This window comes from Hibiscus syriacus, unplaced genomic scaffold (assembly GCF_006381635.1).
Source record: "Hibiscus syriacus cultivar Baekdansim isolate YM2019G1 unplaced genomic scaffold, ASM638163v2 tig00110109_pilon, whole genome shotgun sequence".
Classification (NCBI taxonomy): Eukaryota; Viridiplantae; Streptophyta; class Magnoliopsida; order Malvales; family Malvaceae; genus Hibiscus; species Hibiscus syriacus.
In genome coordinates, this window is record NW_024062593.1 from 769,580 (window position 1) to 783,246 (window position 13,667).

Below are 13,667 nucleotides of genomic sequence, written 5' to 3' on the forward strand. Positions count from 1 at the left end.
AATACATATTATATAAAATTTAAACTTCAAAACTAAAAATTTTAAGTCTTAAACCTTGAGATTGTAACTCGATATTAAATTCAAAATTGGACGTATATCATTAAAATATATAATTTATGTAAAGGTTAGACATATCATGAATAAGAACATAGAGAGGACTTTCGAGGAACGTCTCTACTTTGTATCTCCAAATATAGGGTAGGGTAGGGTCTCCCTTCTCTCATAATCGAACCGTGACAGATACAAACACCAGATTTTCAGTTCTCAATCCTAGTTCAACGCAGTTTCTTTCTCCTATAAATATCTATCTCTCCTCCTTATCTCATTCATCTTCCTTCTACACAAAATCTCAGAAACAACAATGTCTTTACTTAAGACTGTCATTGGCTTTGAACATGTCGATCATTGGCCTCATTGGGATATGACGCGGAAGACGGAAGACAGTGTAGATTATTGGATAGTGAAAAAATCTTGAGGTACTAATTCGGGAGATAATGTATAGAACGTAATGTCGCAGACACCTCCACGGCAAGTGAGGCATTGCAATGATGGCCTCGTACCCCGTCAAGAAAGCGATGAACCCGCCTAAACCTTCCCCGTCTCTGCCTTCTCCCCTAAGACCTCCAAGCACTCGTGATGCGTACTACTTATGCCCTCAAGTAACCACTTGCTGCTGCTTATATGAGTATGATGATCAATGCTTTGGCTGGGGATGCTGCCCCGGAATCCGCGACATGCTGCGAGGATCACTATAGCTGCTGCCCACAAGAGTATCCTGTATGCGACCTTGAAGCTGAAATTTTGAGTTTGAAGGAACCGTTTTATTGTTAATTAATATATATCTGTATATGTTTCATCATTGCCATGCGTTACACTGTTTGATCTTAAAATCTATTTACTTCAATGTAGGAAAAATCAGTCAAATTTTGACCACTGTTCATCATGATTAGTCATCAAGTTGACCGTTAACGTTGACGATCGTTAAACTAAATAAACTTAAACTACCCTATTATGATCTCTTAAATTCAAATATGACTTCCATTTCCCTTGAAATCAATTCAAACTCCGCCTCTTATATATTAATTCTGCATTATTGTAATAACAATAATATTAATCGGACTATGATCCGATCAATTGTTCTTTTTTTCTTTTGATTTTCATTAAATTTTATGATAAATTTGTTTTTATGGAGAAGGTGACAATGGAATAAAAAACAATTCTAAAACAGATGCTTTCGTTGTCTATTGTTAATGGCTACGAAAATTGGTGGAGGAAAAGATAAAATGACCTTTATCCAAGAAGCGATCGGCTCAAAAAATTTACGTTTATTACATAAATTGGTACCTGAATTTTGTAAATATTTTTTAAAATTGATATGTGAATATTTTTACGTTAAATTAGTACTTGAACTTAGAAAAAAATCAGATTGGTACCTAAATGTGGGAAGTATTCTCAAGTTGGTACATGTTGATGATGTGATTTTCTGCAACTAATGATATTAATTAGATTCGATTTCGATTTGTTTTCATGTAGAAACTCTTTATTCTAAATCAAATCAAATTTAAAAAGAAAAGATAAATGATCCAAATCAAATTCTTTTTGAATTTGTTTGGTATAAGACAAATTTAAATAAATAAAATCTTAAAACTAATAATATTTTCTTTTATAAATTTAAACTTCCGTGTTTGTACACGATTTAAGTTTGAAGTTTGTTTTTATTGGATGTTGATTTTGAAAAATGATAAACAATTAGAAGTCGTAAAATCAATCGAACCAAAATTTTTAACTTTTATATCATCCGATTTTAATTTAATTTTTTTAAAACCGTACAATACAATCAGATTCTTCTTCTATTAAAAAATAAACCGAATCAATCTGAATACACCCGTAATGCTTAAGTGGATGTTGAGGTGCTATGTCAACATGGATACCATTTTGAGAAATATTTCAGGTTTAGTTACCGATTTAAGAAAAAATTTTAAATTTATATACCGATTTGTATTATAACCCAAAAGTTTATGAAATTTCCCTCTAAACAAACCCGACCCGATTCACCAGTTTCAGAGAATTAGATTCATCACCCTCTTCGGGATTACCGTTTTTTTTTTCAGTCTTCGATTTTACCTTCGCTTGATTTCCATTTTTTTCTTTCATTTTCTCTCAATCCAAACAATGGAGAGTTTAGTCCTCAACTCTCTATCCACCGCTTCCACCACTTGTTTCTCACTTTCCTCCCGCACTTCTCTTCACCGCCTCTCTAAACTGATCGTAAAATCATCCCAACCGTCCGTTTTTCCTTCTTCTTCGATCCCCACCCTCCGATCTCCGATCAAGCCCCTCTTATTCGCCGCACTTTCGAAACGATCTAAGCCCCTCTTTTCACCTATCCGGGCGGCCGCTTCTCAAAACGACAACGACCCACCGTCTAAAACGACAACCTCCCCTCCGCCTCCCCAAGGAGCTAAGCTCTTTCCTTTGTTTCTCTCGGTTTCCATAAGTCTCATTGTTCGTTTCCTAGTCCCCAAACCCGTTGAAGTAACCCCACAAGCATGGCAGCTCCTCGCCATCTTTTTATCCACAATCGCCGGTTTAGTCTTGAGCCCTTTACCCGTCGGAGCTTGGGCTTTTATTGGCCTCACAACTTCAGTTGTCACAGGAACACTGCCGTTTGTATCCGCCTTCAGTGCCTTCACCAATGAAGTCATTTGGTTGATCGTCATTTCCTTCTTTTTCGCTCGCGGATTCGTTAAAACGGGGCTCGGTGATAGGATCGCTACTTATTTCGTCAAATGCTTGGGGAAAAGCACGTTGGGATTGTCTTATGGGCTGACTTTGAGTGAGGCCTTGATTGCGCCGGCGATGCCTAGTACTACAGCTAGAGCTGGTGGGGTTTTCTTGCCCATTATCAAGTCCTTGTCTCTTTCTGCTGGAAGCCGACCTGGAGATTCTTCATCTAAGAAGCTTGGGAGTTATCTAATTCAATCTCAGTTTCAGGTTTGCCTTATTTCTAGTTCATTAGTAATCATCACCTTCTTAGTTTATTTTTCTCTATATTCTTAGTTTGAATTTATGTTTGGGAATAATTAAGTTTATAATGTTGGATTCCGGAAGTAGACATATGATAGAATAATATGGATTATGGGTTTCTAGTATGGTCAGGCTCTTTATATTGTTAGTTGATTTTATACTTTTAGATTCTGGAAGTAAACTTTTGTTACTCTGTTGGATTAATCCGGATTCGGGGTTTTCATGTAGTAACTAGTAAGGCTCTTTGATTTCTATATGTCATTTGGATTTGTGAATATCTTTTGTTCCTCGTTGCATTAGTAGCTTTGGGTCTTTGTCTTACACATTACTGGTGGATCATCTATGGCAGTCTGCTGGAAACTCTAGTGCTCTTTTCCTGACAGCAGCGGCACAAAATTTGCTATGCCTCAAATTAGCAGAGGAGCTCGGGATTATTATTTCGAGTCCTTGGGTTTCGTGGTTCAAGGCTGCTAGTGTACCGGCACTTGTTTCTCTACTGCTTACTCCGCTTGTTTTGTACAAGCTCTACCCTCCTGAAACCAAAGATACACCAGATGCCCCTGCAATGGCAGCAAAGAAACTAGAGAACATGGGTCCCATCACTAGAAATGAATGGGTCATGGTTGGAACGATGCTTCTTGCAGTTACTCTATGGGTCTGTGGGTAAGTCATAAGTGGCAGTTCATCATACCAGTTCACTTCTCTTTCTATTTGAGTTGAGACATCGATATCTTTGCATCTAATGTTCGTGTGTACATGGAAATACTTCATTAGCTACCTTTACTTGTTACCCTCCCTTGTTAAGCTTTGCACATGCGAAGTCTACTGTCATGTGAATGTTAAAATGAGTATACCATCTTGTTTTACTTTTGTCTCGTATTCTGAAAAAAATTATGTGATTATACTTTTGACATATCGGTCATCAGATATAAAACCTGGAAGCCTCGGCATCAAAAATAGATGAAGTTGTAGATGCATCAATGAAGATGAAGTTGAACTTCAATCAGTTGTGTAATCTAATGTTTAGGAAATGATTTGTTTCGAGGAATATAATTTGAAGTGTTGAAGCATGGTTGTTCAGAAAATTAAGCAATCACTCATCTGTGCTTTGGTTGATTTTAGCATCAACGTGCAAATAGAGAACTTCCTCAGATTTTGCCTTGTATGCATGCATCCTATAACCTTATTCTTTTTACCATTTATAGATAGTCTCCATGCATGCTCATAGGTTGCAAGATTGTAGCTATGATTTTTGTGGTTTTGATGTTTGCTTCAGAGCATATAATTGGTTACTTCTCTGATTTATTGATATTTCCGGTTTCGATGTTTGCTTCAGAACATATAATTGGTTACTTTTCTGATTTATTGGTATTTCCGGAATCATATGCAGAGAGAAACTTGGTATACCAAGCGTTGTGGCTGCAATGATTGGTTTGTCAATACTCCTCTTGCTAGGCGTGCTTGACTGGGATGACTGCTTAAGCGAAAAATCAGCTTGGGATACATTGGCTTGGTTTGCTGTTTTGGTAGGCATGGCAGGCCAATTGACAAACCTTGGGATTGTGAGCTGGATGTCTGGTTGTGTAGCTAAGTTCCTTCAATCTTTCTCTTTGAGCTGGCCGGCTGCATTTGGTGTTCTTCAAGCATCATACTTCTTTATCCACTACCTATTTGCAAGTCAAACTGGTCATGTTGGTGCATTATACTCCGCTTTTCTTGCCATGCACTTGGCGGCTGGGGTGCCTGGTATATTAGCAGCGCTGGCTCTTGCTTACAACACCAATCTTTTTGGTTCCATAACACATTATAGCAGTGGTCAGGCCGCTGTCTACTATGGAGGTGCGTCTCGTTTTCTTCACTTTCTATTGTACACATGCACATGAGCACCGTGCCTTTGACAGAAAGCCTGCTTTTGTGTGCAAGTATTATTGCTAAATATACCAACATCTTAATAGAGTCTCTATACTATGTTTGCATCGGGTAAGTGATGAATTCTTTTGTTTTTTTGACAGCCGGATACATAGACCTGCCTGATGTATTCAAAATGGGATTTGTCATGGCTTTTATTAATGCCATCATCTGGGTCGTCGTTGGAAGCTTCTGGTGGAAATTTTTGGGTCTCTTCTGATTTACTCTGTTAGTCTCATTCTTCCCTGTTGTAAGAAGTCATTTTTTTTGGGGGAAAAGCTTCTTTACCGTTCACATGATGATGTTGTATTTTCTTAGGGATTCATAAAACCCAGCTACTAGTTCACAGTTCAGATGAATAAATATTTTTTAAGTTACAAGTTCAAATAATACAATCAAATAACTATTGCATGGTTGAATTGACAACTGAAATATATTTGGAGCTCCGGTATCTTATTCTTGAAAATAATTTCTTCGGAGACGGTTCAATATATTTGGAGAACTGTACTTCATTACATTATGTTTTCCTTAATGGAAATGGTCTGTCAGGAACTTTCTCGGAGAATTTGTTCCGGCTACAACTTCTCAGAGTATTGCACCTCCAACAAAATTGGTTTTCAGGGCCTACGAGTTATGGGATCGGTAACATTTCTAACCTTATTGAATTGGATATCTCAAATGGCTTTGTTGGTAGACTTCCAGATGTTTTCGAGAGGCTGAGAAAGCTACAGTCCTTCTCTGCTTCTCTTTTGGGGATTGATCTGCACAACAACAATCTGGATGGTTTGATCAGAATAAAATTGTTCTGAATGATCCGAGTCACCTCGCTTCGTCTAGCTTATAATAATTCCAGGTTTCGCCCTGCACTTAATTTCAAACAACTATAGAGGCATGTATATTCCAATGTGTATTAACTTACAGGTAAAACAAAGAAAGTGATGAAAATGAGAATGGCTCTCATTTAACTGTAAAGAGAACTCCATCGTATTAGATTCAACAAATAATCTGTAGGAACAAGGAAGCAAACATTCATAATCAATGTTTACTATTACAACTTACAAGTGTACAGATGATGTGAATTGTACCATAGTTGGCACTCAGCTTGCTACAAAAACACGCATGCTTCGGTCCTTGGTGAAAAATGAACAAGTCTTCTGATTCTGTTCCAGGAATTGCTACATTTTCTATCTAGACTGACCAAAGTTTCTGAACTCGGTGTCGTGTTCAAAACAAAAGATCATTTTCAGCATTGTAGTCTCTAAGGTCCAGAGTTGGTCGTTTCAATCTCTGGAAAATCTCATCAAGGGATTCCGATGAGGAAGCCAAGGAGGACACAGTGTTTTCTTGGGTCTGGCGTAAAGGGAGGTATTTCTTCACTTCCAGGATGGATTTGAAATTTAGAAGACCAGAATTCATTGATTCCCATTTTGAGGCTGATCTTTCAGGTGGTGGTCTCGTTGCACTCTTGAAGGAAGTCGACTCTTCGCGAGCTGACTTTGTGTTCGACGCTTGCTTGTTCTGTTCTCTTAAGGTGGAATATTTCTTGTCAATGGCTTCTCTGCTTGTGACCTGTTGAACCTCTTCTTTCAGAGGTCTAAATTCCCTCATTGTTCCGATTTCTGCAGTATCCATCTCCTGATACCGTTTCCAAGTAAAATAATCACGTAAAAGCAAAAAATGTGCACGACCAAAGTTATTGGCATGCTTTTGATATACCAAAAGAGCATTTTTAAAATGTTACTCGGATTTCGGACTTCTATGTGAGTATTGGGTACAAGAATACGTCTAACATGAGTATGCTCAGTTACCTTTTACTATGCATTTGGAGGATTCAGCCTCGTACTCATGATATGAATGCCATTTTCAGAGAGTTACTTCAATAGAAAAAATGAAAAGTATAAATGCAAGAGCAGACATACCATCTCATTGCTGCTAGGTTCAATGTCAACACTCACACTGCCGAAATTCCTTGCCAAAGGAATAATATGCTCACCAACATTATGCCCTCGCTCAAGCAAAGCCCGTTCTGAAAAGAAGTGTTGATTCAAAACGTGTAGTTTATAGAAAACAAAGAAGAAACTATGACATTTAGCATGATGATAGCAAGGTGTGGTAATTTACCTTTCTGCAAGATGATTAGTCCCGATGGGTCGAATCCATCTGTATCCTCATCTTGCTCTTGAAAATTGAACATTGATCTCCAGTTTCCAAAATAATCAATGACCAGATCAAAGAAGTTTGCCACATGTAGCAATGTGTATATAACCATGATGAGAGGATAGATTTTGTTGAACCCTTTACCAAAGAAAGGGACTGCATCGTCTATGTTCCCCATTCGCTGCATATATGTTACATGAGATTTTAAGATGATCAAATACCTTTTAAGAGAAACTCAATCTAATAACCTTAACTGCTTTGAACAACTGATGCACAAGATTGAAACATTAATATCATAATGTCGTTGGATGGGATGGACCGAGAGGGGGTTGGCGGGGCGGTTCATCCTAGAAAATTCTAAATTCTCATATAAATTATGTATTTTCTTTATATTTTTTGTTGACAATTTGTTTTCATCCCTTATCATAAAAGTCTTGCGTCCGTCCGTGTAGCTGGATGGCATCAAGAAAAGCAAAATTAAATAGCAAAACTACTAACCTTCTCAAAGATGGTTTTTCTATTATCAGGGAAGTGGATAAGATTAAGGAAGTTGTATGAAATTGGAGGAGCATATCGTGCAACCATCCTGATACATTTAGGAGTGAGATCCTAATAAAATGAGAGAACAAGTAAAAGTTTTAAGGTGAAAGAAAAAAGAAGAATTACGAGCATATCATAAGCAAGCTGACTGAGCTTGTTTGTCTTGGTGTTAATGAATAGAACATCAGCATTCCAATTTTGAACAAGGAAAAATAGGTGCAGATGCACATATACATCAGAGGGACAAATGCAATAACCTGCAAACCAACAAGATCATTTAAGATTCCACCCAAATACACCATTTCTCAGCTTAAATCGATTAGGGTGATGGGTCAGGAGTTGGTGGACAAGGAGAAATCATCGAATGCAGAATTTTGGTCCTACATGACACGTTTGATGAAAACCATTAGTTAATTAACAGTCAATACACTGTTAGTTGACGCAATACATAATCACTCATGTATATGTGGTATGTGTCACATCAATGCTTTGGACACGAGTCTTGTCACGCCAGCGAAGAGCATTGTCCGTTAGTCAACTAATGGTTACTAATGGTTTCCATCCAATCAGAGATCATTTTAGGCTAAAATGAAACACTGAAGGTCAAAGTGCTAAAAAATATGGATCAAAGTGACTATTTAGTCAAACGTTGACAAACGTTACCAAATTTTGATTCAGTGTTAGTAGCAGATAAGCAATTGACACGCTATAAATTAGGTTGTGTTCCAGTTATTGGTTTTTAATAGGGAGTTAAGAAGGCATATGAAATGTTCACTGGTGAATTTGTTACTGACATATAGAGATTGTAGGGTTGATTACTGTAATTCAGTTCTTTGTTAGCATATATATTAGTGTAATAAGCAATTTACAAATTTGAGATTAAAGAATCCAGTTTCTCAATATATTACCTGGACGAGCATTTCCTGCTTTCCCACGGAGTTTATGAGGATGGAGCAGAGAGATAAATCAACTCCAACAGGCAGTATGGTAGCTTCTGCTAAAAGAATTGCAGCAGACATACAACACAGAATTATTGCAAAGAGTTTCTCTAGTTGCTTTCTTAGAACACAACGCCAGACGAACTCTGCAAGGAATAACTAATTTTAAAAGGAAATCATAAAACAGATGAAATAGCGAACTTTAAGTACCTAGATGGATAGGTTTATTCGGCACCCAGAAACTCAGCTTCTAATGAAAATAAGATAAAGGAAAGCATTCAGAATAAAGCAATTACCCATCATATCAAAAGAGGACCCTAATTTGCCTGTTCGTTCGGGCTTGAAACTTGAAACAAATTTCCTGCAACACCTTAAAATGAATCTGGGGCAAACTTTTTAAAAAAAGGAACACTTTTAGCCATGATAGAATACATGGATAGCACCAAAAAAACTTGAATGTGAACTGACTTCTAACTTATATTTTAGATGATGATGATGATGCCAACAAGAATAGCAACTCATAGATCATGCAGCAGGATGCAACAACTCAAAATATTTAGCATTTTTAAGCCTCATTAATACTACCATTCATTTCCAAAGTAACCATTGGTTTAACAGAATATAATGACAACTCCCTTCAAACAAGTTCTAAATTGTAGTAAACTAATCTGATTTTATCCTTCAAATATAAATTGGCTATTTGATATAACCTACACAGGAATGAATGGTTTCTAAATTCTAGACAAGCTTCTCATTAACAAAACAGCAACACAAGTTCTTATAACCGCCACTCCATGGCATGCAAAGATTATATAATTTAATCCAGAAAATGTAGAGAACATTCTATTGAACAGATCAGCTACTTCATGTGCACTTTATCTAATGTTGGATCCAGAAAAAAAAATTTAGAGTGGGCACATATATATTAACAACACAAGATTTTTGTATAGGGTGGACACAAATTAAATTTTAGGGTGTGCACCATCAGTAAAATAGGTAAATAACTGAAGAAAATTCAGATTTCATGGTATACACTTGCCCACCCTAATCTAGGTGTGGATCCGTCACTGTGCATACATGATAATAAACAAATCAGAATATATGTAAATAACTTTACCATCCCTAATAAAATGCACCTTATGTGCATATCAGTTGTAGAGACAGAGGAGGCCATGGCCATGCAATGTAATGTTATGAATTTTTTGAGATATATATCACTAAAATTAAATGGCTTCCCAAAATCGTAAATTGTTTCCATTTTTTTCTCATAAATTTCTAATTTATGAAATCATTGAAAAGGTGTGTAAACATTAACTTTTAAATTTGATATGCTTACAAGGTGTGAGAATTTTATAATCTTTTACAGTAATTTATTCATTAATCATAGTGTTAATAAGTACTTAAACATGTTTTCATACACCTAAGGAACCTATAATTTCAGTGTAGGGTTGATTGATGTCCTGCAGATGAGATCAGGGGGAAAAAGAATATAGCTTAATATGAAGGCAAGGGTAGTATAAGCGCAAAGTACAAACCATCCAGTTATATTACGGAGCTCGTAGTTTTTTATAGTATCTTCCAGTTCGAGAGCTTCCAAGACAAAGCTCGTATATTCACTGCAAAAGTCTTAACGGTTAACTTCACTTATCAGAGGAAAAGAGAAAAAAGAAGGAAAAAACGAACACTTTGGCAGCATATTACAGCAACATCTGAGTCCTTTTTATGCCATAAAAACCAAAATAGGTGTACCTTCGGTATCTACAGTATTCCTCTCTAGCTATCCTAAGTCGACGTCTGAGAGTTGCCATTGATTTTTGATCAGTATTGTAGTCCATATCATTCTCCCCAAACCTTCCACCTTGAGGCTTGAAGGAAGGATCTTCTTTTAACTGCAAAACAGAAAATAATGTATTTGAGGAAAGTACATGAAACTACATTTTGAGACTAAACAGACCCATTGACAAAGAGGGGTACCATTTCATATAACATGCTATCGATAATATTCATATACGGTCTTAGAGGATCACGCTTCTTTATCTGATTTGAGGTCGCCTGAGCAACCTAAATAAATTCACCTTCATTAGTGCTAACAAAGAAAGTTCTTCAATATGTAAATAAATTATCACCATGATCTGTATATTTTTTTCCTTTCTGTTGAATTTATGAATGAAAAAGTTATAGATTTACTTACAACAATAGCACTAGAAAATTCTTGATGAGCATCATCAAGTTTAACAGCCATTTTAGCAACTTTGTGTGAGAGAACCTTATGGCGAAAAGTCCAATCCACATTCTTCCAAATGCCCTTAGGGATTTCACTAAGACCAAAGCCAAGAAGGAACGCACCAGTAACAAGTCCAAAAGTATTGGAGCAAGCCATGGCAAAACCAAGAATGTCTCCACTCCTTCCCACAAAAGGAAAAAAGGGATTAATCAACACAAAGGATGCTAGAAAAATCAGCAGTCAAAACACAGAAGCAGATATTTGTAGGAGAAAAGACGGTCAAAGTTCACAACCTATTTTCATTAAGGTTTACATAATACAAACAGATTGACATAAATACAAGAATAGATGAAGATGAAAAAGGACCTTGTCCTTTACCAAACAAAAAAAAGGATACGGGAATATCTAACAAGAATAAGTTACTAAATACACCAATTTAGCACCTAACCTTAAAACGAAAAACTATCCAGGAATAACCATATGTTGACAAACAAGATAAGGAACAAAGGATGAATAAAAATCAGAGCAATCAGTTGCTACAAAAGGAAAACAAACCAATTTTTGCTGAAAATAACGAATAAAACGAGTCCAACAAGTCCAACAGAACCAACGCATAGGTAGAAGACCAAGTTTTCATGTAAGCTAGTCTTCAATCTTTCAACCACGGTGAAATCTCCAGCATCTTCATAACCCTGAATAGTAGGCACCACACCCCTGCTTAGGAAATAGTTTAATATAAACCAATGAGAATACATGCAGCTTTTAAGCATGAAGCTTCTAAAATGTTTACACTAGACCGCAACATAATAAACAAAAGGTCATTAAAGCGCAACAATCAAATGACACAAGTATATAAGATATTTCGAAATGCAGAAAGATGCTGCAAAACAATTCTGCCGATAACAGTGTATTTACCAAGTTAGCAAAAATGTACTCCAATAGGTTAGGCTCCAAAAGAAAGATATCCCTCTGCTGTACTGACCAAATATCGTCTGCATGATGAAAGGGAAGAAAAAAAAGCAATGAATTCAAATTCATGCATAATTTCTAGGCGAAAGCAAATGTCTAGAACTTCAATGCCATTTAGAAAACAAGATAGGGCATAGACTTCAGATGCCCATTTCTCTATTATTGATCTTCTTTTTGTTTTCTTTTCAAAGCTGACAATTGGAATAAGTATTCCAATCCCATACCAGCATTGATCAAATAAAATTCATCTTTAGAAAAAGCTTTAAATTTCCATCCAGTATTTCCAAATTGAGAAATACAATCAGAAGAATTGCAAGATAGAATTAAGGGTGTTAATCTAAGGAAAGTACCGTCCAAATATCAGCAGGTACAAGGATGATGATGGAGAAAGAACAAAACCATGTATATCCAACGGTGAAAAGAACATAATTAGGAACTTCCGGGGCCGCGAAATATTTCAAAGTCAAAATCACCATCCCCAGTGTTAAAGGCAAGGAGATCAAATAGAAAAACAACATCTTTCTTTGTATCTCCTTCTCTATCTAATCCACATAATATTATTACAACAATCTATTCTAATATGTTTTACACTAGATGGATATTACCTGGGAATTATCTCTCATTTTCTCTTCACCACTTGTTTTGCCAAAAAACAGTAGGAAAGAGAAACTAAAGGTTGGTTTTGCATTTGCAAAGGAGCTTTTTGGTTTGTTTATTATATCAGGCTTAATTTGAAAGGGCGGCTATATTAATGCAGAAATTTGCGTAATGGGTCCAAAGGCGCTTTTTCTGTTTCATTTTAATTTATTTTATTCATTTAACCCAAAATACTAACCCAACAGCCAAGAACCGAGAGCTCCGCCCCTTCGCGCCAACTCCTGAGCAATTTGGAAGATGTGGCCCAACGGTTCACATTGAAATTGGGGTGGTTTTTCTAAAGTTGTCTTTCAAAACAACTATATGGATAACTACACTAATCCCATTGAATGTAGGGAATTTATGATCCAAGGTACAAACAAATGGAACGCCGCTAAAATCCGTCAGATCTTCAACCATGCAGACGCTACAAATATCTTGGAATGCCCGATTGCACCAGTTTGCTTCGACTTGAGAATATGGAGCCACCATTCCATAGGCGTATACTCCACAAGATCGTCCTACCATTGATTGCTGAAATGGAAAAACGTTGAAAGAGAACCTTCCAAACTGTGGCAAGTCCTCGCGAAAGCCCCCATCCCCCCAAAGATCAAATTTTTGGCTGGCGCATCTACCATGAGGCGTTGGCTCTAAACTCCTCACTGCTGGTCTGGATGAAGGCATTTGCAAAATGTGCACTGCTGCAGAAGAATCAGTCTCACACGCACTTCGCGACTGCCCCCTGGCTGGAGAAGTTCTATCTTTCAAACCTTGAACAGTCGCTGTTTTAAACTCGTCCCTAACCTCTCCCAAAGACTGGCTAAACCACGTTGTCAATCTCATTGACTCAGACCGCTTTTCCCTACTGCTTATGTTGCTTTGGAGTATATGGAACAGAAGAAACAAATGGGTGTATGAGAACAACTTACAACCTTCTAAACTTGTACATGACAACGCATTACTTCTTTCAAATTTCAAATGTGCACCGGCTGGAAACTCATTGACAAGACATCCCCAAAAACCCAGCTGGAAACGTCCCCAACACGGCGGCCTGAAGATCAACGTTGATGGTGCTTGGCATGCAGAGACTAAGGTTGCTGCCCTAGGGATCATGGCCAGAGACCCATAATCATAATGGCCTTGTTGTTGGAGGACATGCAAGAAGAATGGAAGACTACCTTTCAGCTGAAATGGTAGAGGCCAAAGATTTTACAGAAGGCATAATTTTAGCCACTAAAAATGGCTGGGAAGATATTATTATTGAAGGA

At 37.1% G+C, this 13,667-nt stretch overlaps 2 protein-coding genes across 2 annotated transcripts; one reads left to right on the forward strand and one right to left on the reverse strand.

Moving 5' to 3' along the window:
- The first annotated feature begins 2,123 nt into the window (after positions 1–2,123).
- On the forward strand, positions 2,124–5,232 carry LOC120214934 (dicarboxylate transporter 2.1, chloroplastic-like). Its single transcript, XM_039212736.1, has 4 exons — positions 2,124–2,994; positions 3,377–3,690; positions 4,418–4,866; positions 5,040–5,232. Exons 1-4 carry the CDS (start codon positions 2,173–2,175, stop codon positions 5,153–5,155), a joined length of 1,701 nt encoding a protein of 566 aa, XP_039068667.1. The 5' UTR covers positions 2,124–2,172; the 3' UTR covers positions 5,156–5,232.
- Positions 5,233–5,910: 678 nt separating this feature from the next.
- Positions 5,911–12,481, reverse strand: LOC120214937 (LMBR1 domain-containing protein 2 homolog A-like). Its single transcript, XM_039212738.1, has 14 exons — positions 12,114–12,481; positions 11,710–11,786; positions 11,350–11,508; positions 10,762–10,975; positions 10,545–10,631; positions 10,320–10,459; positions 10,106–10,186; positions 8,867–8,931; positions 8,541–8,716; positions 7,759–7,889; positions 7,591–7,678; positions 7,057–7,273; positions 6,855–6,961; positions 5,911–6,570 (listed from the first exon to the last, which is right to left on the reverse strand). Exons 1-14 carry the CDS (start codon positions 12,279–12,281, stop codon positions 6,160–6,162), a joined length of 2,121 nt encoding a protein of 706 aa, XP_039068669.1. The 5' UTR covers positions 12,282–12,481; the 3' UTR covers positions 5,911–6,159.
- Positions 12,482–13,667: the final 1,186 nt, after the last annotated feature.